Here is a 27027-nt window from a genome sequence, read left to right as displayed (position 1 = left end):
CCAGAAGTGTGTACTAGATCAGTAAGAAAGTACACATTACACTCTTTGCAATAATACCAGTCCTGGCTCTAACGGCCATTTCTGTGTTCTCTGTGAGCAGGTTTTAAGAGGATGAGAAAAATTCAGAGTAAAATACCAGGGACTGTCACTTTAGTCTATCATTTATTTAATAATAACATCGCCTATAAATTATTCTTTTTGAAAATATTAAAACACTGTTCAGGGATTATAGTTATCTTAAGAAAATTCTTAAGTTCCCCAAGAAATGAGAAAGTTTTAGCAGATAAATGTAGTAAAATATCTTGGCATGCAGGCTATAGGGACACAAAGGACAAAGCAATTGAGACTAGATGAAGGAAAACAGACTTTTCTGGGCAACGTTAGGAGAGGTAGCAATACTATATTGTTTTCAATAATCTAATAACATCATCTAGCATTGGAGGACTTACTACACTAAGTCAGGCACTGTGCTCACTCTGACCTAATTTACCTTTATCCTCACAACAGTCCTCTAAAGTATCATTGTTCCCTTTTCTTAGATGAAGAAAGCAACGACCTAATAATTTCAAAAATACGCTTAATCCAGTAGCCATTAAATGCCAAAGCTAAACTTTGAATCAAGTCTCTTGCTGACCACTAGGTCTCAGTGAGTGATAATGTTACCTCAACTCTTGGCTTTGAAATGTGTTTAGCAGTGTATGTAAATTCCAGCGCAGGGCTTCAAACAGAATTGAGGTGTGAGAGGAAGAACAATCCCCCCAGCCCTCAAAGACATCCATGTCCTCATCCCTGGAGCCTGTCAATATGTTCCTTTACGTGGCTCACGGGAATTAAGGTTGTGTGTGGAAATGAGATTGTGATCAGCTGACCTTAAAGTAGGGCGAGGAGCCTGGATCGTCCAGGTGGGTTCAATGTATCACAGAGGCCCTTAGAAGTGGGAGGGGGAGGGAGGAGACGAGGTCTGGGTGGTGTGATGTGAGAAGGGTTTGACCAGCTGTTGCTGGCTTGGAGGGTTGATGGGGGCCACGTCCCAAGGAATGCTCGTGACCTCTAGAAGGAGAAAGGCAAGGGAGCGGATTCTCTCCTAGAGCCCTCACCTGCAGAACTGTATGATAATAAATTCACATTGTTTTATACCACTGTTCATAGTAATTTATTATAATAGAAATAGAAAAGTTACAACCACAGATGTAATTTTAGCATTCTCTTTCTTTCTAATTACATTTACAAAGGTTGCATTGATGATTTCTTATTTTCCATTTTTGCCATTGGATTCTGGATAAAAACATAAAAACTCTTTTCATCACTCTCAGTTTTTTGTTATTATGTACCCAGTTTATCCATAATCTTTTATGATGTATGTTTAAACAAGACTAAAGTGTAGGTTGTAACCAGATAAAAGATGAGATCTATTTTTTTTAATCTGAATGAAAATATTTTTTTTTTTTTTTTTTTTTTTTGAGACAGAGTCTCACTCTGTTGCCCAGGCTAGAGTGCCGTGGCGTCAGCCTAGCTCACAGCAACCTCAACCTCCTGAGCTCAAGGGATCCTCCTGTCTCAGCCTCCCGAGTAGCTGGGACTACAGGCATGCGCCACCATGTCCGGCTAATTTTTTCTATATATATTTTTAGCTGTCCATATAATTTCTTTCTATTTTTAGTAGAGATGGGGTCTCGCTCTTGCTCAGGCTGGTCTCGAACTCCTGAGCTCAAACGATCCGCCCACCTCGGCCTCCCAGAGTGCTAGGATTACAGGCGTGAGCCACCGCGCCCGGCCCTGAATGAAAATATTTTAAAAAATTCCACAAGTTAATTGTAATAGCCCATTTAAAAGTAGTGTTCTTAAAACTTTCCCCCTTTCTCCTCCTTTTTGTCCCAAATACATTACACATACTTTTGGGAATCAGAGACTCAGACCCTTCAATTTGGGGGCTCCAGACCCATCCAGGATAATAGAATAGGTAGTTCACCATTTTTTGTGGCTGAGTAGTTCTCTATGGTATACATATACCACATTTTATAAATCCACTCATGTATTGATGGGCATTTGGGTTGTTTCCACATCCTTGCAATTGTGAATTGTGCTGCTGTAAACATTCGAGTGCAGATGCATTTTTTATAGAATGTCTTTTAAATATCCAATAGCGGGATTGCTGGATCAAATGGTAGTTCTACTTTTAGTTCTTTGAGGTGTCTCCATATTGCTTTCCACAGAGGTTGCTCTAGTTTGCAGTCCCACCAAAAGTGCATGGGTGTTCCTATATTTCCACATCCACGCCAACATTTGTTGTTTTGAGACTTTTTGATAAAAGCTGTTCTCACTGGAGTTAAGTGACATCTCAGTGAATGGCATCAGCATTTCCTGATCAGCTGGTTCTTGTCCAAAATAGACCCTACCTCCCTCTCTTTATCACATCCCTCATATCCATCATATCAGCAAGTGCTATTGGTTTTGCCTTCAAAATGTTTCTCAAGCTCTTCCCATTATCCTCAATTCTGCTCTCCTAGACCAGGTCACCCTCAAAGTACTCTAACTGCTCCCACTTTTTGCTCTTCTACAGTCCTTCACATAACAGGCAGTAAACTTTTTTATACCTACCTCTGATCAGCTAACTTCCTTGGTTAAGACCTTCGCTTGGATTCCCTTTATATGGAGAGTAAAATCCAAACTCCTTACTCTGGTTTATCACTCTCTGCATGACCTGACAGTTGCCTGGCTTTCCGTCTGTGTCTCAGAGCTCTCCATCCTGCGTCTGACCCTCTGGCCATGCTAGCCTCCTTTCACTGCCTCACACCCCAGGTGTTTCCCATGTTACCTACACTTGCTTTTTCTTCTGCTTGAGTTGTTCTTGCGACATGTTCTACATATATGGCTCCTTCTCATCCTTCAGGTATCAGCTGAAATGTGAATTATGTTGAGTAGTCTTCCTTGATCACTTGGGCTAACTTAGCCACCTTCTACTCCTTAACTCTGTGTAAATTACGTGTATTTCCCTTTTTTAAACCACAATTTATAATTATCTTGTTATTCATGGATTTGTTATTGTCTTTCACTCCATTGGAATAAAACTTTTAAGAGGGCTGGGACCTGGTGTGTCGTCTGTCTGTTTCTCTCTCTCATTGTTGTATTCCTACCCCTATGTTTTAGTGATGAGAACATAATAAATACTCAATATTTGGGGAATAAATGAATATATTAATGTATGTGGTAGAGATCCAGAAAAGTCAAAGTGATGATCATCTATAGCAGTGAAGAGTCTTAATTCCAGTATCTGACTCCAATTCTAGCACTTTCTCCATTATAGTCTAAAGAGAAATATACATTTCACCACATATGTTTTAAAAGAAAATCACAGTTCATATGCTAAATTTTATTTCATTTTGTTAAAGCATATATAGATAGGCTAAATTTTATGGATTGAATGTTCTTCCATAATGCTAAAATTCACTATTAACTTATGTTTTATAATGAAGGTAGCAAGAAGAAGGAAGAAAAAACTATTTAATTTGGCTGAAACTCTTATTTCATTCCTGAAATAGATACTGATATTGCTTACTTTCCTAGCAAAAAAGGTTGTGTAGCAAGAAAAAATTTTGCCTATATATTTAAAATAACATTTTAGGAAATCTTATAAAGAAACATTACAGACACATTTAGCAGCCAATTCTTCGTTATTGTGAAATTTTTAATGTGCGTAAAAAAATTATCATTACCCATTTTCTCTTCATTTAGAAAAAAGTTTTCTTTATTTTCTGCTTAAGTAATTTTACAATTCATACCAAGTTTTCTTTTTGTTAAAAGTTTCTCAAAGTGATAATACAATTTTTGGTAATTAGCAAGTGACTTTTTTTAATAATGTAGATTTCCTTAGTAGAGTTTGAAAAATGAGACACATAAAATACAATAAAAATATGCTAATTTTCACATTAAAGAATAGGTTCCCAAGTAAGATAGAATCAATACTCACTATTCTAAAGGTTACTTTTTATAAAAGTGGCATATATCAATTATAGAAAATAAAAAATAAGCAAACATGATACAGATTTGCCTGTAATTTGGCTAACATTTTTGGTATTTTTACATGTTTCTTACCCTTCACTTTTTCCTTATATATGTGAATCTATATTTTATATACTATTTAAAATTTGGATCATGCCATACATTCCATTTTGAAACTTGTTTTTTAGGCAAACAGTATATTATGGATTATGTTCCAAGTCAATGAATATTTTTATGTAACATAATTTTTAGGGGCACTATCTTTGCACTTTATATTTCACTAGGCACATTATTTTCTTCTAATATAGTATAAAAATAACATGCTTCAGATTAAATTTGCTATCTATAACACTGATAGATATTATTTTTACCATGTGATGATTGAACCTGGACCATGTTTCTGACATTTCTACGTTACTGTGCATATCACTCGTATTTGCCTCATATGTAATACTTTTTTCATCCCTTTATTTTTGTATTTTGATTTAGCTGTGCTTCTTATTAACAGTATGTACTCAGATGATTTTTTTTCATATTCATCTAAGTGGAAAATCTCTGATAATTAAGAGGGGGAATTTAACCCATTTGCAATACTTTTAAATTTCTATTTATTTTAGGTGCATGGGTACATGTGGAGATTTAGGTACATGAATTACTTCTACCATTTTATTTCTGTCTCCTCTTGATAATTTTTTCTTTCCTGAGGTAAATACTAAACATTAAAAACAACATTTCTCTGATTAAAATACCCATTCTAGAATATGGTGGCAAAATGTCTTTCATACCTTTTCACTAAACCTTGCCATTTATATCTCATACTTTATTTAGAGAAAATAGACATTTAATAGCTAGCCTACCTTAAGGAATTTAGAATCCTACTTACTTTATGGACTTTACTTTTTTTGTTTGTTTGAATGACAGACTTATGCATTTTCGTTCTGAAATAAGTTCAAATTTTACTTTGTGTTGGGAGGAACTCTCAGCTAAACTTCCGTTTCGTCCTCAGCCCAGTACAGTCTGGACTGAAGTCCCATCTCAACTAAAATCGTGTTGGCCAGCATCACCAGTGACTTCTAGTTAATCGATCCATTGGTCATTTAATGCTGATATTGCAACTATTCTCTCTGAAGCACTTGTCATCTTTGAGAAAAAGCAACCCGAGGCAGTGGGAAAACACAAGAGAACAATGTCCTGGTGGGCCTTCTCCTTTGGTGGCCTCGGCCATGGCATGAAAGGCAGCGTCAGCCTTTGGTTCTGTTCTCTTCTGACTTACTAATTTCTGCTTGGGAGAGCTCAGTTAAAAGCTGTTCCATAATGTTTCACATACAGGAGGCTGACGAATTCTATTAAAATAAAATCCTTAAGTTTAAATCTGTGTAGGTTTTAGTGTATTAATAAAATTAGGCTATACCAGACTATCAGATTTTAAATTGCAATAATTCTGCTAGTTTAATATATTCAGTCTTCTCATTTGTTGGAATAACCTGCTATTTTGTTGAAACTGCTGTCAAAGCAATAGTAAATTTATTCTAAAATGGTTTAATATTTGTGGTATTTGGCAGTATATTCATGAGTCTTTAATTGCATCTGATAGAAATACAAGTCCCATCTGTCTCACACATGCATCCTACTGAAAGCATGGCACCAGTGCAAGCCCGTTTCCGATGCTCATAAATAAGATACCAACAAACCCACGATATTGGTACAGACTGTTCTGGACTAAGTTCTAAAATGTTAACCACAGGAAGTGATTTTATTTCTTTTTATAAAAATCTTCTCCCCCTCCCCCCATCAGCCGCCTACGTGCGCAGTGTGGCACTTTAGATTTCCTGGATCCTCAAAGGACTCAGAATTACTGGAATAACCAAATGGAAGGTGATCATATTTACTTAAACAAAATGTGAATAAGTAACTGCTAAAATGACAGCAGTCTAAACTAAGATTGTTCTGATTATTTTATTGAAACTGGGGGGTTTAATAAAACCCACTGAAGCTTGTAAAATGTGTGATCACAAGTACAGATCATGCATTAATGACCAAGTGTGATAATTTGTAAGATAAGTTGAGTCCTCATAACTGTAGTTTACCTCATCGATGCTCTTGGTCATTTGTATTTATAATATGAGTTCTTATTGAGTTTTAAATTATTTTAAATAATTGGGAACACAAGTACAAAAAGTGGAATTGGTGCATTGTGATTAATGGTGGACTCAGTTTTTCTCAGTAGGGGCTTACATAATTAAAATAAATTCTATTAATTGTAATAAATATAAATATATAAGCTTACATATGTAAATATATGAGTATTTTGTATTTATATAATTTATATATAAATATACATAATTGCAATGGATATATTAAAAACTAAGAGATATTTATTCGTATTACTTTGGATAGGGTTCTAAGAGTTTTTCAAACAGTTTGAATTTGTCTCAGTGTTTTTAAACACAGAAAACAGTTTCTACAGTGTTTAAATATGTCACTTTTTGATGCAATATTTATTGCCTTTATTTTTTCTTATATATAACATAATAGAGAAAGCATATAAAGTGTAATATTTTGGAATTTTTTTTATTCTTCAAGATGAATTTTAATTATTCTGATCATTTTGCTAAGGTTATACTTCAGTGTCTTGATTCTTCTCAATTCTTCCCAACTGCACAATATTTTACCTCATGGTAAATAATTTGAAATTCTTGCACAGTTGGATGGTCTGTTATTAATTATTCTTGATTAAGAATGACTGTTTTTATAAAATGTTGTGATATAATTACCCTTCCACCTTTTTTATATTATGAAATACTTAGTCCTGGATGAACAAGTCAAATTTTGTGCAGTGTTGGCAAATCACAATTATGTTCAAGACCATTGTGCATCAGAATCTAATTTTCTCAGCGTTTGAAACTTGTTTTGAGGTTTTGCAGGTATCACTTTAGCCCATGATTTGCTAAATAAAGTAAGGGAAAAATAAAATACTGTGCTTTGTATTTTGATCATATGAGATAAAAATCACCAACCTCAGTGATTTTTATCTCGTATTGTCACCTTGCCCATCAAGTAGTTTATATTAATGCCATAAAAGGCAAGTCAATTTTAAAGCTGTTGACTTAGATTTTGTACCATATGCCAACTTTTCCAGTGAGTTAAAGTTGCAGTTTTCCTTACTCAGGTGGTCTTTTTCCCTTTTCTGGATAGAAACAGACAAATGAAAGAGGTAAATAAGAGTTCCAGAAAAGGCCAAGTCTGCTGCTGTTTCCGTCTGCCCCTTACCTGATCTCTGTACAGCACTTGTCACTGGAGAGGCCGCACCTTCTTGCCGTTATCTCAGCTCCTGCCTACCCTGTCACTCCTCTCTCCTGGTATTCCTTCTGCCTCCATGGATCATTTGTTGACTATTTCTCGTGGATCTGCTTCTGCCTAACCTTAACTACTATGATGTTCTACTGGTATCTCACATCTGCTTCTTTGTCTTCCATTTGGCATGTTTTTCTGGGTCTTTCTCATTTATTCCTATGGCTTCAACTACTGATGACTCCCAGTTTTATGTGCAACCAAACCCTTTCTTACTCTTGTCCCTTGCAAAAATACAAGCTACATATAGAATAATATATTTGCAGTGCATATAATAAAAAAGATCTAATGTTCAGAATATATGAAGAATTCCTGCAAATCAGTATGATATAAATAACTCAATAGTAAAGTGGACAAAAGACTCAATTGGGCATTTTGCATGAGAGGAAATTCATATGACCAAATATCATATAAAAGTAATCAGGGAAATGCAAATTAAAAGCATTCTAAGATACTAGTACTCACATATGGATTGCTTAATATTAAAATGCCGCATGTTGGGAATGATGTGAAGCAAAAGGAATCTTCATGCTTTGGTAGTGGAAGTGTAAATTGGTTCAATCTTTTGGAAACAAATTGGCATTATTTTGTAAATTTGAAGTTACAAATATCCTATAACACAGCTGTTCTATTGCCAGCCATAGGTTGTAGAGAAATTTATGTTCAGAAATTTATATAGCTCTAGGAATTTCTGACAGCATGTTTATACTAGACCAAACGAGAAAGAACTCTGAAGTCTGTAAGTGAAAGGATAAATAAATAGTTGTTTATTCATACAAGAGAATGAAAATAAGGTAAAGCTACGTACATCAGCATATATGGAACATGAACAATAATAATTAAAGAAATAATATAATACAAAGACCCACTTTGTGATTCCATTTATAGAACGTTCAAAAACAAGCAAATTTATATTATTGGGTACAAGCTTAAATGATAAAAGGGAGAGATGATTGTAAAAGTTGAAGACTGAGATAAAGAAAAAGCATGGTTGCAAATACCATAAAAATGAGAAAGTGGTTACCTGCGGTGGAGGAGGTGGGAAGATGGAGTTGTGAGTAGAGAGGAGTGATCAGGTTTTCTAGCTAGGGTGTTTTAGTTATTGTTCAATATCTTGACCCAGGTGATGAGTTACAGGGGTTGGCTTTGTAATAAACATTAAACTCTATATGTAATTACTATGTTGTTTTTTATGTGTGCTTGATATATTTCATACTTATAAAAGGGTAAATAACCTTATAATGAATGTATTATTTTAATATACATATCTTAATGATTAATCAAACCTTGTTTATTAAAATGCTCCCAATTATACATTTAAAGTTCTATGATTGATGTCACAAATATGTAGTGAAACACTTTATCTTCAAAGTAAGTGAATGCTGAAGAAAATGACTCTTGAAGATAAGTTTCTACTTTAACAATTTTTCAATTTTTTTCTTCTTTTGTTATTTGTTCTTTCTCTCCTAGTGTTAATCACCTAATGTGAATATGTGTGATATGATACACAAACAACATAGTTAAATCATAAAACCAGTAGCCTAATTGTTGAAGATTAAGAATATGTATAGAATCATTCAAATAGGATTATATGAATACCTTTAGGTAATGATTAAACACGACTGGTGAAAGTTAACTCATCCATATAACTTTTGCCCTATTTTGAAAGTGCAGTGGAGTATAAACAAAAGATGGAGTATTTGCCTTTATAAAACTTATAGCCCTAAGATTTTGTAACAGACCTACTTCACTTCTTGAGGAAGTAGCTCCTTTTGTAATATTTATTTAAGCAACGTTTCTCAGGTCACTGACTGTTAAATAAACCTAGTTAAATAAGAGTAATGCATGTTAAAGATGTAAGAATTCCTTACCACACACTCTGCATTAACTTTCCTACTTTTCCAATATTTCCTTTTACTGAGAAGTTTCAGGTTCTCAGTGTAGCATGGTATAAGAATGATTATTTACATAGCATTTTTTTCTCTGTTGCAAATAGCTTTGGGGCCATAGACCCTTATCCTCTCTGTTCCCAACTTATGTAATAAAATTTATGTAATGTATGCTATCTTCCTCATATCGTTTATAGGCAATGATGTACGTCTGTGTATGTAAGACCTGAGTAACAGTCAAAAGGGAACAGTATGATTTTAGTATATTGTTGATATAATAGTCACATTTCTCAGACTGATTATGCATTAATGATGTTTGGTGGTCGATGATACAGTATGATCACTTTAAATCACAACTTTTACAATTGCTAGGGGCTTATGTATTATTTAGCCCCTTGCAAGACCCAGATTCAGAAAAATGTGGTAGCTTGGACTAATCAGTCAGTAAATGAGTGAGAATTGAAGACTGATGTCCCATCTTACATTTCACTTTCATTTTCATTATCTCATGCTTCTATTTAAAAGACTCAACCTCTGACTGTTTAAAAATAATTGATTTTAATTATGTAAGTATTAATAATACAGTCTCCTGGGAAATCCTTAGGATATTACAGATAAAGTTAAATTCCAACTTGATCACCAAGGCAATCACACAAAAGCATCTTTTTCAGAAGGGTGAGCAAATTTCATATGGTGAACTATCTATTTGGATTAGGTTTGGTTAAAAATAATAGAAAACCCAAAAATGACAGTGCCTGAAACAAAATAGAAATTATTTTCAGCCTCATATTCAAGAGGTCCAGATAGCATCAGTCAAGACTATGTTCATGTTCCAAAGTATCAGAGACCCTGCTCCTTTTTCTTACTTCTCCACAGTAGTGCACTCCACTTTAAGTCCAAGATGACAGCTGGAGCTATATCATTATATTGCATTCTAGCTACAAGAAAAAAGGACATCCCTCCCGCCCTTTAAGTACGTTTACATGCAGTTGCACATCATTTTCACTCGGATCTCGTTGTGCAAAAGTTAATCACATGAACATAACTAGCTGCAGAGAGGCTAAACAAAAAACAACACATGTTTTTGGAGCAAGCAACTGACAAAATGAATTTGCTATTTTACAGATTTACTAGCAAAGCAGTTCATAGGATATTTTGTAATATGGAAGACTCAATATTGGACATATTAATAAAATGGATTAAAACTATTCTCAAATATAATTCCCTCGATTAGCATTAATTAGTAGTTATTTTCTATGTATATTTAGGTATTTGAATTATTAGTTGATATTCATACTGCAAGACAAGGAGCTTAAAGCCAGAAAAGCAAAAGCAGACATGTTATGACCAATTTAAAGGTTTGCATCTGTAGATCAACAAAATAATCTGTAGGTTACATCAATTTAATGAAACTGGTAGTAATCTCTTCTTAACGTTTCATAAAAAGCAATCACCAGGTCCATTTTACATCTGAAACATTTTCCAAATCTATCCTTTTCTTCCTGTTCTTACCACCACTGCTTTAAATCAGATATTTATCATCTCTTGCTAAAGCTTTGTATTCATAATGGCACCCCAATTAATCCCTCCAATGTTGCTCTCCTAAAGATGCTGAATATTCTTTCTGAAACACATATTTGATGACCTTATTTCTTTGCATCCTTGTGGTGCACCAACTGCTGGTAGGACGAGAAGGTTCAAGCTCCTTAAATAGCCTACAAGGGCTGTCCTGAAAGGCATCACAGCCTGGGGGTTAGTTACACCAATGAGTTCTAGGACCAGACTGCCTAAGTTTGAATTCACGTTCTACTCCCACTACCTATCCGGCCTTACTAAATATTTATAACAATTATGTCTATAAAAATGTTAACCTTTATTAATTTTATATGATTTTGCCCTCATTTGTTGCATTTATGTTCTGACTGCTTTGCCATTACCAAAGTTTGCCGTGCAGTTTCACCTCTTGTGTTCATAATTGCTTTTAAATTTAAGATTAAGTGACTTTTCCTTGAATAGCGTATTTCTCTTACAGACTCCTCTGATACTTTGTCCATATCTCTGTTATTACAGTTATTACGTGGTGTGACATTATGTTTATGTGTCTGATCACGTCTCTGGGACCGCAGGCAACTTGTCTTATTTATCGCTGTGACCTGGTACAGTTCCTGGTACATAGTGGACACAGTGAAAAAGCTTGTTGCATATGTAGGAAATTGCCATATGAAGACAGAATTATTATTTCACAGATCACTCTGGAACTTATTCTTTATTTTTGGGTTCAATGTTGTGTGATTGAGATCCGTGTGATAAATTTGTTTTAAAATTTATTTCCAGAGAAGGTTGTTTTTCTCTCAAATTCTTAATGCTTCCTTTTATCTGACAAAGATAACTCAGCCTAGTTTCCCTTCTTGCCTTGATCATCTATCTCCACAGATAGAGCTGAAACGAATGCTCTATTTCAGTAACTATATTGGCTTAGGCACCTACTATTTCAATTTCCTGAAATTAATAAATAAATTATATTTAAATTATAGTCAATTAAAAATTTTGTGGGAAGTGAGCGGTATAAAAATGTTGACTTTTCATGGCATGAAAAAAAGAACAAAATGCACATGTAAATGAAAATAATTATATCGGACATGAGTCTTGATATGGGTATGTATATTATTTATAGACTTGATCCCAGTTATTTGTAAATAAAGATGCAACAACTGCATGAAATTAAAGTAAGGAATCTATTAATAGTAGATCACAATGATTGTGTGTTTATGGTTTCCATGTTATAAGGGAATTGTAGCTTGGAATAAAGTAGCATGGTTTTTGGCCCCCAAATGTTTTACACATACTTGTTATCTGATATATTATAACTAAGACCTGCTTTTTCCAGGACACTAACAAGTGCTGGTAAAGACCTGAAAGACCATTTCCTGCAGGCCCTGGCAGTGAGAGAAGAAGACAATCGCAATGGAAAAGTGAGCGTGAGTACATGTCAGCCAGCAGCTTAAAATGTATATACTGAAGGCACAGTTAATATTTCAAGGATGGCCTTTAATATCTTGCCTGAAAAGTAATTCCTGAGGGATAAAATATGGCTCTTTATTATTTATATCTTATAAGAATATATGTAGAAATTTTTGAATTTCCATTTACATCTGTAGAAGTAGCCAAATGAGAAAAAAAATTAGGATTCTAAACGTCTATTGCAGAGAAAATACCCATACTTGGCAGATTGGTTGTCACCTTCAACTTTGGGCTTCCTCTAGGTACAACGTTTTGTTTCTTTTCGGCCTGACTGTTACATGCCCCTTGGCTGCCTGACTGTATGTGACTCCTAGAAGGTAGCCCCATAGTCTACCTTATAATTCTAGCTTGGGAGATATGATAGAAATTACATAGCAGAAAGACATGATTTTGAGTTATCTAAGGGGAACATGCCTTTGCTTTTTAAAATTTTGTGCTGGATCAAAATTATTTGGAATAAAGATTCACTGTAAGACTTTCTTAATATAATATTTGTGCTAACAGTCTTCCTAAGTCTTAAAATGTTCCAAATCACATTTAATTAAATAGACAAATATCAATACTCATGCTGAAACCGTAGTAAGTGACTGACTTACAGAAAATAATCAGAAGTAGCGTGCTGAAAAATTTAGAGCAAAAGAAAAATATGTGTTTAAGGAGATTTGTTCTACCAGTATTTTCTTAACAAAAAAATTGGCATTTTCCTCGCTATCAGATCCATTGAAAATATCATATGTAGACAAAACTCTCAATGTATTTTAGAGAGGGAAAAAAAACCATACTTTGGTTAAATAATTGAATAGAATTAACCTGGACTTGGAATAGGGGAAAATTTCTTATAGGAAGCAGGCTGAGAGAGATTTTTAAAAGGTGAGGATGGCAATGTGGGCAGAGAGTCGCCTTATCAATCACAACAGAAAGTTTGGAATCTCTCTGACTTTTAATAGAGCAGCCAGAGAGGCAAGAGAAGCAGAAGAATGCAGTGTCACAGGAATCAGTGTTAAGGACTTCCAGAAAGGAGCAAATGATCATCAGTGATCAAGCAAGATAAGGACTCAAAAAGCACCCATTGTGTTTGGCTATATGTAGTTTTTTGTTCCGTTTGGTTTTGTTTTTCAGTATTTGACAAGAACAAGTTCCATCCATAGTAAAGGTGAAAATCAGATTCCAAAAAAATGGTCCACAATTAGACAGTAGAACCAGCAAGCTCAGACAGCTTTAGAGAGACTGTATTTTGAACCACAATGGTATACTTCCTCTCAAAGATACCTTAATCCTGTTCTGCCATTGGCATCTCCTTTGATGATGAATTATAGCACCGTCCACCCATTTACTAAGATCAGAAGCAAGTCAGACTCTTCAACTTCTCTCATCCACATTGAATGAACTACTAAGTTCTCTTAAGTATAAACCAAATCAATACACTTTTCACCACTCCAATTATTCTTTACCTTAATGCAAACCACCATTATATCTTAAATAAATTTCTATGCCAGCCTTCTAAGTGATGCCCCTGTGTATCATTTTCTTGCCCAACTTCCATTCATTTTCCAGTCTCTCAACACATATTTCTTGGGCACCTGCCCAAGCCTGGGATAGTTCTAGCCACTGGGACTGCAAAGTCCATGACCTTAAAAGGTTTATATTTTAGAAAGCAGAAATAGAAAACAAGTAAGACAAAAGAAAAGTGAAATAATTAATTTCGGCTCTGGTTAGACAGATACTATAGAGAATATAACATTAGAAAATTAAATAGAAAGAGATTAAGCAGATAATGGTTGCCTGCTTTAGCTACTGTTTATAGAAAAATCACTTTGAGAAGGTGAAATCTGTTGGTTTTCTAATTAAATGAAGAATTTAGCTAGAGAGTTGGGAAGGAGAGATGCCCTTAAACAGATAAGAATTTGGGAGGGAGAGACATTCCAAGAAAAATTAACAGAAAATTAATAGCAATCATGCCACACATTCAGAATGGTAAGGAGACCAGAATGTCTGGAATATAGTTAGTGAAGAGACTTAATAGAGACAGATGAGATCAGATAAGAAATCAACAGCCAGATCATGTAGATTTTAAAGAATTTTGTTTTTTATTTTTATAATTGTGATAGAAATTCAGTGTATGATATCAAGCAGACAAGTGGCCTGATCTGGTCTATACTCTAGAAACACTGATCTCACTGCTGTCATGCAGGGTGGGAGAGTTGGGAATAGAGGCGGGGGGCGGGAAGTTAGGGAGTTTTTGTAGTAAACCAGCAAGAGATAAAACTCTTACAACAGAGTCATAGCAATCTAGATGGAGCAGAGTTACCAACTCATGCCTGTGATTTGGAGGGAGAGCAGAGAGAGCTCATTGGTGGATTGGAAGTGGAATATTAAAGAAAGAGGAAATTAGGATGACTTCTAGGTTTTTGGCTTGAGCAAGTGGGTGGATGGTGGTTCTATTTACTGTGGCAGGGGAACTCTTGAGGATTGCATATTCCAGGAATCAGCAAAGAAATAGTTGTGTTTTAGCTATATTAATTTTGTGATGCCAATTAGATATCCAGGTAGAGAAGTTGATTGCTTATTTACATATTTTGGTTTGGATCTTAGGGGAGAAGTCTTGGCTAGAAATAAAAATTACCAACATCTAAATGGGATGTCAAGTTACAGACTTACAAGAGTTTAAAAACATGAAGAGTATAGTTTGAAAACATGAAGTCCTATAACAGATCATTAGGCTACTTCAACTTTTAGGGATCTGGAATGTGTGGAAGAGCCAGCAAAACACGCGGAGAAGTAGCATGTAGGAGAAAAATCAGGTAAGAGCAATGTTACAAGCACAGGGAGAAGAAAAAAAAAAAATCCAAAAAATAGTAGTTATCCTGCCAAATGCTGCTGAGAAGTCAGGCAAGGTGATCCAGTGTTAGTTTTCCATGGCTGTCATGACAAAGGGCCACCAAGTGTATGACTTACAACAGAATAAATCTGTTCTCTCACACTTCTGGAGGCCAGAAGTCCAAAATGAAAATGTCAGCAGAACCGTGCTCTCCCCGAAGGATCTAGGTGAGAATCTGCTCCACACCTTTGTTTTAGCTGCTGGTGTTGCTGCCAATCCTTGATGTCCTTTGCTTTGTAGATGCGTAGCTTTAATCTCTGCCTCTGATACATTTTAATGTCTGTGTCTCTGTTTTCTCTGCTTATAAAGACATGAGTCATATTGGATTAGAGCCCACCCTCATTGAATATGACCTAATCTCAACTTTGTTACTTCTACAAAGGCCCTGTTTCCAAATAAGGTCACATTCACAAGTACCAGGAATTAAGACCTCAACGTATTGTTTTTGAGGGATTTATCAACCCACAACAGATGATAAAAATGGTGCCATTGTTGTTGGCCAGATAAATGTCATTGGTTATTTTGGTGAGGGCTGTTTCAAAGGAGGGATGTGAGCAAATATCTCATAGAAGTGGGTTGAGGAAAGAAAAAGGTGTATTAGTGAAGAAAAGGAGAAACAACTGTTTTATCCCACATTTAAAAAATTGATATATAACTGTATATATTTTGGGGGTACATGTGATACTTTGATACCTGTATACAATGTATAATGATCAAATCCGGGTAATTGGGATATCCATCACCTCAAACATTTATTTTTTCTTTGGAGAAACAACTGGTTTTGAGGATCTTCCCAGAGAAGTACAGCATAAGACGTTGAGTGGCAGTGGTGTGAGGCCTGGAGTCAAGGGAGTTTTGTTTTGCTCTGTTTTAAGATGAGTCATATGAAACCACGTTTTACGTTACTAGGAATGACCCAGTAGAGAGGAGGGTCTAGCTGGCACAGGGGAGAAAGAGTGATTGCTCAGATAAGTCCTAACAAGGCAAATCTGCCAAGAAGCTTGGTGGATTTGGGTTTGGGAAGATGAGAGAGCTCTGCTTTGAGTGTATTAATTTCTCTGCATTGTTGCTCCGGTAATCTTTATTATGTAACTGTGATTTTTCCTCAGGAAAGGTCCTAAATTTACCTTTTATGAGTATGCTAAATAGATAACATTTAATGGTAGTTTGGTGACCAATGATTTGGAAACTGGAATCTCATCAGACTTACAGCTTACTGACTCTTAAAAAATATGTAGTCATTTATTTGGGCCTTTGAATTTGTGATATTATTACAGTGGGTGGGATATATACCATTGTATCAAGGCTTATTTTTCAAAATCTGAAAACCAGACCCTGAATGGCTTTACAGAAAACTATTTACAATAGAATACAACATTACTTCAGATTGATCTAATTATTTATATCATAAGCTTACTTAAAAGCCATTTACTAAATAGATGGGCATTTTAAGAAGTTCTATAAAATATGCAATATTCATGAGATTTCTGTCTATTTTAATTCACTGTCAGCAACAACTACATGTGAGTTTTGTGAGGTCCACGGCTACATATGGCCAAACAGTCTGAACTCTCCAAGGGAAACAGCTATTTCCTAAAGCATTAGGATTTTCTACATAATGTGTGGCTACAAAATAAATGGAGAACTTCATTTGCTCCTGTTTTTGTTTCGTCTTGTTACAAGTACATACTAGAAAATTATCATATGGCTTTAGAACTGACATGGTTGACCTGCAGGGCCTAATATGACTTGAGATACTAATTCCATAGCAATTTTCTAAGGTAATTTTCTTTAAATGTCACTAGGAAATTAGAAGATTAGATTTGCTTTCCCACAGTCACTATTTTTTTTTTGTTTGTTTGCTTTTTGGAGACAGGGTCTCACTTTGTTGCCTGGACGTGAGGGCAGTAGCATGATCATAGCTCACGGTAACCTCACACTCCTGGGATCAAGCGATCCTCCTGCCTCAGCCTCCCGAGTAGCTGGGGCTACAGGCATGTGCCACCATACCCAGCTAATTTTTCTATTGTTTTGTAGAAACGGGGTCTCAATATGTTGTTCAGGCTGGTCTCGAACTCCTGGCCTCAAGCGATCCTCCTCCGGCCTTGGCCTCCCGAAGTGCTAGGATTACAGGCATGAGCCACCATGCCCGGCCACGACTTTTAATTTTGTTTTTAACTTTGGTGATCCCAGGTTTCAAGTGCTATTCAGTGCAATTGCTTCTTGCTCTGAGTGTCCTATTTCTCCCTCTTGTCTGATTGATTTATTAGTTTCCTCCACTTAGGCCTTGAGTTCACTCTGCTGTAGAGTCTGGAGCTCTGGAAAACAGCACTTCTCTCTGTCCCCCGTCCCCATGGGCCGTCTGCCCTGTACTTTCAGTGATCAGTCATAGTACTATTTCCTTATTGTATATGTTCATTTCATTCCCACAGACACACTGCTTTGACATGTAATCTCAGGGCTGTGCCCTGGGAGAGAATAAGGTTTTAGGAAAATTAAAACTTCATAAGACTTCTACTCAAAAAATAAAAATTCTTGAAAATTATACTTCCTTTAAAGCTTTTGGTGGTTCATCGGTCAGATATTGTTGGCATAGTTTTTGTTTAGCTAAATCCTGTTTTTTAAAAAGCTTGTATTAAGGCAGAGGTAATCTGATTTAATTCAAGAATCAACATAGTTTCATGAATGCCTTCCAATTTCACGTGTGTGTATGTGCATAATATATGTACGTGCGTGTGCATGTGAATATACAAGCACGTAGATAAACACACACATTCCCTTCCTTACATCTTTCCAAAATACTCTTTTTTAAAATTACTATTGTGTTCCATCATTGAGTTTAGACAAAACATCGAACTTTATGTGCAATTTATATACAAAAATATTTAAAAGGATTTTTATTAATTGTGTAGTGCTTCAAATGAGAATTTCTCCCAGTAATATAGCTATTTAGTTTTATTTTAAATGGGAACCATTCATGTGTGAAACATTTCCACCTCATACCTCATGTATTTCAGATTTAAAACTTCTTAAAAGATGAAAATGCATAACTTACCATTTCCTTCTCATTTGTAAGCAGATTTATTGTTTCCTGAGTAAATGTAGTGTCCTGATTGCTCACGCTATGAAGCTTTTAACACTGCCACGGCGAGGCGTTTATAAACCGTGTGCTTCTGACAAGTGCTCGGCAAAGCGTATGAAACAGGTCTGCTTTGAACATCCAGAAGCTCACATCTCAGACAAACGGCAGTGATTCAAGCAGATGTAAAAATTCACAGAAAACTGAACTCTTTGTGTGCATATATGAGATATTAGAAAATGCATTTTTCAGAAAAATTAGTGAAAAAGTTATAGGAATTAAATATTTAAATGAGCCTAAGACTAAGGGGATATTTTTCCCCTTGATTTCCAGCAATGTTGCAATAGGAACGGTAGAATTACAGAGGACACTTGAGTGAAGACCTGCCTCTTGAGAGCACTTCATGTGTGTGGTAGCGATCAAGGAACATCTCTGAGGTCAAGATGTGATAATTGTATGAAAATGTGACTAGACAGAAATTATAGTAAAAAGGTAAAACGGATTATTCTGAGATAATAACTTCCAATTTCTTTCTAGACAACTCTGAGGTATTTACATAGTAGATCAATCTGTTTTCTCGTCTACCTTGGTGTCTATGACTTAATTATCTTACAGCTTTACCACTTTTTTCTGACTTCTGAACTCAATCTCTTTCTTAGGCTGATCATCTTATATCCCCAGTTGACTTGTATCTCTCCTATTATATACACTTTTCCCTTAGTGAATCATCCAAACCTATAAACCCACTGACTGTTTGTGTCTTGATACCAAAACAGAGATTTAAGTATTTTCTGTTCATCTATTAATTTTTTTTCAATTTGTCATTAAACAAATAAGGATGGCTGACCCTATACCAGGCATTGTCCTAGCTCCTTGGTATATAAAATGAGTAGCAAGTGCCCATGGAGAGTTGCTTGGGAAAGAAGTGAGTCATCAAGCATAGAAATAAAAGCAACATTGCAGCTGTGACAGGTGCTATGAAGGAAAAACACAAAAAGCTCTGATTGTGTGTAAGTGGGCGGGAGGATGATGTGATCAGAGTTTCAGACAGAAAACATCAGTATGCCTCTAGTATAGGGAATAAATCGGAGAGAGGCTAAAGCAGATGCCAGAAGATAAATTGCAAAAGCAGATAAGCAAAGATGAGATGATAGTCTGGATCGGGAAGATTATAGAGAAGATGAAGAGAGGAAAACTGATTTGAGAGCTATTCAGAAGGTAAACTTGGCAGGATGTAGTGACAGGAAGTGGTCAAGGAGGGTGTTGGAGGCAGCGGGAGTGGTCTTCACAGCTGCGTAGATGGCGTTCCACCCTCTGAGATACTGTGCCCTGGGGGGTCAGGAGTGGGGCGCAGAGGTCACCTGTTTGAGTCTTGACAGAACTGAGTTTGAGTTGTCTTTGGCAAAAGAACATGTTCAGATGTTAAGTAGGCAGCTGGAGAGAAAGATCTCCTGAACTCTGCTTCAATGTTTATAGTAGTAACATTCACTGGGGGTCGGGCAGGTGGGCGGGGGAGGTGGGGATGGGTAAACTCACACCTACCGGGTGCGGTGCGCACTGTCTGGGGGATGGGCACGCTTGCAGTTCTGACCCCGGCAGGGCAAAGTCAATATATGTAACCTCAACATTTGTACCCCCGTAATATTCTGGGGGAAAAAAGATAGATTTGAATGATAATTTAGGTTATATGTATATTTAAATTGTGATCATTACTAAATAATTTTTACAATCATCATTTGAAATTTCTTGTCTTTGGTGCATTCAGTAAATATAGAAGAACGTAAGGGAGGAAGGAAGGAAGAAAGAAAAGAAGAAAGCCAGGTAGGCTAGTTCTTTTAGGAACAGGGGTTCTCTTCGTAAGTAAAAGAGGACAGAGACCCTCCAGTCAAGATTATGATTGCCTTTACTTACCAGATTTCTACCGTGAACTTTTTAAGTCTTTCAGAAGCCAGCTTAAATATCACTTCCTCAGGAAAAATGTAACAAATATAATGTTAAATATTTTTATTATATGGTCCATGGTACCCTAAATTTCATCACATCTAAAGTTTTTCTCGTCCCCCCAACATCTGTCTCTTCTGATAGGCAAGAAACAAAGAAGTACTATACAGATTGTGTCTTGTTAATGTATTCCCTACTTCGTAAGGATGTCTAGGTGCTCAGCATTTTTTAAAAGCAGAAAGTAGGGGGAGAGAAAAAAGGAACATGACAGAGAGGCAGAGAGGGAGAGAAAGAGAGACCATGGGGGAGAGAGAGAAAGGAAGGACAGGAAGGGGAAATGGAGAGGGGAGGAGAGAAGAGGAGGAGGAAGGCCGATGATGCCAGGGGTTAGAGCTTAGACATCAGAAAATATGTTAAACTGGATTGTGAGACAGATTTTAGAAAACCTGCTGAGATACAAGAATCTCAAAAGTTTCTGAATTCATAAATCAGGGAGACTTTGTGTTCTTTTCCATAAAATCAAAGCAGTTGATGGTGATATCTCAGCTTCTGGCTGCAGGGTGAAAGCTCCGAGTGTTGGAAGGGCACCGGTTCAGAATGAGAAGGATTGCTTTGAGGACTTGCATTGTAACTTAAGTTGTGCACAGAGAACTGGGAAATGTGTCACTGGAAAGGTGAAATACCTGCTTTTTATTACTTAATGCTGTGGGAATAGAAATTTAATCATGGTAATGAATCTTTCATAGCGGGGCCAGCTTGGAAATTACACTGAACTAGGAGCCCATGCATTGTAACAATGCGAAGGTTACACGCAGTAGTTTTGCTTATTTTTATTTTAGATTAGAATGGAATGTAATGGAGACATTTACAAAGCGTTTCCTAGCTAACATTTATTTTTAATAAATAAATTGTAATTATATACATAATTATAATGTGGATATATTCACATTAAAGATATGCGCTATCTTAATCTTTATACCATTCGCAAGTGTTGTCAAACCTAAATAATTAGGAAAGAGGTTGTTCAATTTATGAGCTTCTTGTGTCTTCTGTCTCACTATCTCCTTTTTGGACCATGGATCTCTTGTTTTCAACAACATTAGAAAGTGCGTTTATGAAAGAAAACCTTGCAAAATTCAAATGATTAATGAAAGCTTGCATATTTTCGTTCATTTTACTTAGTAGTCTTATACTTGGCAATATGCGTGACTGATAACTGATTCCAACAGTACCAGAAGGCGAGGTTAATTTCGGAATTACGAGGCTACAAATGTTTAGGTTACATATATTGCCTTTGCACTGTCTGACTCAGACCTACAAATGTGCCCATCCCCCAGACAGTGCACACTGTAACCATTAGGTGTGAATATACCCATCCCCTCCTCCCCCTTCCTACCTGCCTGACACCCTATGAATATTCCTTCCATATGTGCACAGAAGTTTGATCAGTTAGTACCAATTAGATGGTGAGTACATGTGGTGCTTGTTTTTCCATTCTTGTGATACTTCACTTAGTAGACTGGGCTCCAGCTCCATCCAGGATAATACAAAAGGTGTTAGTTCACCATTGCTTTTTGTGGCTGAGTAGTATTTCATGGTACACATATATCATATTTTATTAATCTACTCATGTATTGACCAGCACTTGAGTTGTTTCCACATCTTTGCAATTGTGAATTGTGTTGCTATAAAAATTTGAGTGCAGATGTCTTTTTTACAGAATGTCTTTTTCTCCTTTGGGTAGATATCCAGTAATGGGATTGCTGAATCAAATGGTAGATCTACTTTGAGTTCTCTGAGGTATCTCCATATTACTTTCCACAGAGGTTGTACTAGTTTTCAGTCCTACCAGCAGTGTATGAGTGTTCCTAGCTCTCTGCATCCTTGCCAACATTTGTTGTTTTGGGACTTTTTGATAAAAGCCATTCTCACTGGAGATAAGTGATATCTCATTTTATACTTTAGATAGGAGGATTTGTTAACACATGGAATATACCTCACTTGGATTTCCTCTCTCAATTTATTGAAGTTAAATCAAAGGAAGCTGATGCAGCTCATACCTTGCAGAAGCAACTGGCAGAACACACTGCTTATGGAAAAGTTTCCTTTACAAGTTAGAAAAACATTTTGGCTTCATTTTATGTATATACTCCACTCCAAGGTCTATTGCTACTGTTTTCCGAATTACTCACTGGTTTGATGAATGGCAGTTACAAGTGGTGCGTTTATTGCAATGTACAGATGTTGATATTTTCCATGATTTTCTTCGAGTAAATGGAAGGCTTTCATTTTGGAAAAAAAAAACTCAATTTAGATGTAATAAAAGAATTCAGATTTTCACTTTTTAAAGATCTATACAACTCTTACATTTTTATTCTTACATTTTAAAGAAGGTTTGTTTAAAAAACTTGTCTTCTTTGGCATTGATATAAAGCAGATTGTTACCAATGGGATGAAGCCAGGAGGTTTAATGAGTAATAACAGAGAGTTAGGAACAGAATAATCATGTTGAGGGTCAGAAATGGGTTAGACTCCTTCTGTAAAACTGGGTAACACTTGTAGTGTGTGTGCCTGTGTGTGTGTGTGTGTGTGTGTGTGTGTATGCAGAGAGAGGGAGGGAAAGAGGATGACTAAAAGGAGATGAAAAGAAGGAAATGTTAGATGAAAATGTTTTATGATAAAATCCAATTCTACAAATGACTTGGGATAACTGAAGTTCACATAGTATGTGACACTGTTAAATCAGGGCTTATAACTCAATATAAAGGAATGTGTGGATGGATTCGTTGGAAGAGTTTCCAAAGGCTTCAGTATACATATATTTGCTATTTGAGAACCTTCCTATGCCCACAAATGTAAGATTTAAAAAAAAAAAGTTTATATTATTTTAAATAATTTGACTTTGTAAATAAATAGGACTCTTGCCTTGCGTATAATTATTCACATTAGCAAAGCTTTACAGTTAAATCTGAATAATATTCCCGATTATTAAAGAATTTTTTTCCTGTGATATTATCTGGCTATGTTAAGGAAATCTTTATAACTATGTCATACTGTTCATGAAAATATTTCCAAGGTCAGGAAACTATGTAGTGAGAGAAGGAAGCTATTTGTGGGGAGAGTATCCTTTTGGAAATGTTTAAAAGTTTGGTTTATAGTGTTTTTTTTATTAAAGTGTAAGGATTACTTAGACATTTTTTTTTGATGTTGGATTATATCATTCAACAATTTCTTTAATATCGTATAATTTTAAGCAATCCAGGGTAATAAGTGCTAATGTTATTTTCACTTCGTTTCTTTTTTGTAAAGGGCCAAAGTAATAATGGGATATATAATTATTTTTTCATGGCACATTTAATGTTTACAACTTCTCCTGTTTTTTGTTTATATGACATTTGTGGATTTTTTTGTAATAGCTAATTTTTTTTCCTAAGTGAAGTAACTCAAGATCTAATAGCTATTTTATTGTAACAGTATGTTTTGGTAGCTTTCCAGGGTTACCTAGCCTATCTGTATATTTGCTTGTTTATATGCTACATTCTATAAGTTCTTATGCTCACACCTGTGCCTGCGAATAGATTTTGTCTGGTAAAATAATAATTTTGCTTGAATAGTCTATAAATGACCCTCAAAATGACAGAGTGAGAAGAATCCAAAAGTTCCAAACCACATGCACTTTAGTAGTTCTGTCCTCCAAAATTATATCTGGGCCCCATTTTACCCATGGGAAGGTTCTTAAGACTTTAAAAAAGGCTAAATAAAGAAGGCTCAGCAGTGACTATAGATTTTCAGACAATCTGCATACTTAATCTTTATACTTTATAAATTAGTTTTAACTAATTTATGAATTGAAGAGATTCCAGTTCCTATTTGTATCTCTTCTCTCTGATCACATTAACAACTTCTTTAATTTAATAGACACTCCAATAAATGACACCAGTGAGGAGTGGAGGGAAGTGGGAGTCTGCCCTTTGTTCATAGAAAACATGGCACTGATTTCCCTGGAGTATCACCAAACTCACCAGCACTGCCAGGGCCCCCTGAACCCCAGCCTGGACGTGGTACTCAAGTGGTGTGAAAAGATTCACATTTAAGAAAAGAGGGCAAATTCAACAAAATGTTATGACAATTTACTGCCTATAGAGAAATAGCTACTTCTTGTTTTATCTTTCGTTCTGTCTTGTGTCTTTCCTGTGATTCCATCACATTCGTCCTCAGGTTAGTAATGCACACTTAAATCTTCTCTCTTTTACGATTTTAACTTTCTTAAACTTATTTTCTTAGCCCAGCACCTTAAAAATAATAATACAGAATTTATGCTGGTTTATTTAATCAATATAATTTAAGGAATATTTATTTTAAGTTTCCATCAGAATTGACCTAAAAAGTTCTCTAAGACCTTATTTTTGATGCTATGAAATGGACAGAGCCCCTTTGTACCTACAAACCTGTCGCTCACGTTCCGTGCTAATAAAGCCTTTTATACCCAGACTGCTATTTCGGGTCTTGTTGTTGGCCCAGAAACTTAGGGCGGGAGGCTTCATCAGTCAGGGTTCAATTGCTGGGGGTGGCCTATAACCATTGCGTTATTATCAGTTGTGGGATGAGCCGGTCTCACCGTTTGCAGTTTCACGAAGTTGTTCCATCAACTCTCCAGAAGGAAATGCAAACAAGTGGGCTCCAAACTCTTTTAGAGCACACTGTGAGTCTTTGAGACCTCGTGGCCAAACGGTACACCAACCACAGGACCACATGACTCGATCCCTTGAGACGGCCGGCCGTGTTACTCCTGTCAGACTTTCCCTCCCTCATTCATCAGCTGGGACCTTTCATCTCCTTTTAAAGTCGTGGCCTTTCAAGTAGGGGTGAAATTACACCTGTCGGTAGGAACGGTTCCCGGCGCTCGCCTTCATTCCATCATTTCACAGAAGAAATTAAAAGGAAGCACGGCCCATTCCACATTCAGTTAGCAACACCTGTCTTCTTTCTCTGCAGTTCTGCGGAATACCTTCCAGTTACGTAGTTGTTGAGAGAATTTCTTAAAAATATTCACTAGATCAGGGAGCATATGGGAATGTTGGGCAAATTAGCTTCCACATGAGCTATCCATTATATTCAATACCTGCGTTAAACTTATTTGACAGAAGGATTTAACTGTATATACGATCTCCAGCAGCAATCAGAATGTGCCCTTTAGCGCACTTGTTCTGTTTATTTTTCCTGCGTTACACTCTGATGGCTTTGTGGTTGCCCATAACCATGGGGCAGGTGCACCTGCACAGCCAGGATTTTATTTACATAGAGAACAAAGTTAATGTTTTCTCAAATCTGGGCCACACCTGGGTAGGGACATGAGTAGGAACCAGGGTTCAAATCAAAATGGCAACTTGCTTTTAGCCTGGTATTTAACCCCCTCTGAGAAAACTCTCCCGAGTTCTCTTGGAAGTTTTGAGGACATGGTCTCTTGACTCCCCGTTAACCGAAGGATGAAAGGGGAGCTGGCAGACTGAACACATTACCTGTAGGCCCTGCTGCTCACCGTGGTAGAAATGAGAATAACGGAGGTGTGTTGTTACTGCCCACACCGTCTGCTGTCCCAGGCAGAGAATTCTTTAAATGCAGATGTGTTTGGCTTGATACGCCTGCGTGTGAGGGCAAATGTTCTGATCTGTGTCCTGACACTGAGCTAGAGGAGTGAATGAATGTTGTGTGAACTTCACAAATCTCCAGTGACAGTCGTGCTCTAAAGCTTTGTTGTTTTGTTGGTTTTGATCCCTTAAAGAAAAGGTATGTGCCAGTTGTTTGTAGATTAGTGATGCAGTGAAGACTACATGAAAACAATTAACCATCCACAATTATTAGCAAAATATCATGTTTTCTATTTCTAGGAGTCAAAGGAAATACACAATTTCTCTATTTCTGTACCCTGTTTCTTATCCTCTATATTCTCTTTGATTCTTCCCCTTAAGGAGGAAAATAGCACAGTGAACTGAAAAACAGAGCCTAAAACTTAATGAGAAAGATGGATTGTCTCAATTTGTTACTAAAGAATTTATCTCAAAAGCACAATGCTTATTTAACTTCTCTGGAAAGGATTGTATGTTCTGTCCTTAGAGCTTGACGAGAAACAACCTACAGTATCTATTTCAAGCCTAATCCACTAGTATACTTATTTATAGAAACACCCCCATCCATATATAGGGCTGGGGATGAACTATTATTTAATACTGTGTTTTGTGAAATCTCTATAAGTGATTTGAGAAATTGAAATATCCCCATGTGTGTCCCCAAATTATCCTTATATTAAGTAATTTTCTGAGGTTTAAAGTGTGCCAGTAATACTTCCACTTAACTAGAGATTCCACTGGACACTTTCAAGTCTCTGAATTAGGCCTGTAGTTCTCAGTTAATTGAGTAGTTCAAGATGGCTTCGAACATCCCAAACCCTAACCCTGTAGACTTGGGCTCTCACTTTCATTGAGCACATAGTTCTTAACAAGCTTGATTATCTGTTTTATTCAACTTCAAAATATGAGAAGCATCAAACTAGAAGAGTCAAGTACACCAGTGAGAAGGGACAGACAGACGGCTTAGGAGAGAAAGGAGAGGAAACAATAGCGTGCTGGACACGTCATGAAACTCTCTCATGTGCGTCAGCACGTGTGATTCCACACGACCCTACGTGAGGCGTGTCCCTTATTTCTCAGGTGGGTAAGCGAAGCACGAGGAGCTTTCCCCAGGTTGGTCAGTGGCAGAACTGGGATGTTGTTAACTCAAGATATTTTATCTTGACTCATGGTGAATCTTTTCAGGGATGACATAAGTCATCTGTACCAGTTTAAATATTTTCTAGTGTATTCTGTTGGAGC

General features: G+C 36.3%; 1 protein-coding gene across 2 annotated transcripts in view; it reads left to right on the top strand.

The window, feature by feature from the left end:
* CFAP299 (cilia and flagella associated protein 299) overlaps positions 1-27027 on the top strand; it is a 200109-nt gene that overhangs the window by 28886 nt on the left and 144196 nt on the right. The window contains exons 3-5 of one of the 2 annotated variants that reach the window (XM_069485582.1): positions 12127-12221; positions 14243-14250; positions 22199-22258. In XM_069485582.1, coding sequence (XP_069341683.1) covers positions 12127-12221; positions 14243-14250; positions 22199-22258 — 163 coding nt within the window. The remainder of the gene's footprint in view (positions 1-12126; positions 12222-14242; positions 14251-22198; positions 22259-27027) is intronic. The other variant, XM_069485583.1, reaches the window with a different exon arrangement.

The sequence above is a fragment of the Eulemur rufifrons genome, chromosome 13, assembly GCF_041146395.1.
Source record: "Eulemur rufifrons isolate Redbay chromosome 13, OSU_ERuf_1, whole genome shotgun sequence".
Classification (NCBI taxonomy): domain Eukaryota; kingdom Metazoa; phylum Chordata; class Mammalia; order Primates; family Lemuridae; genus Eulemur; species Eulemur rufifrons.
The sequence above is the reverse complement of the archived record's forward strand: the minus strand, read 5'-3'. Positions and strand labels throughout refer to the sequence as shown.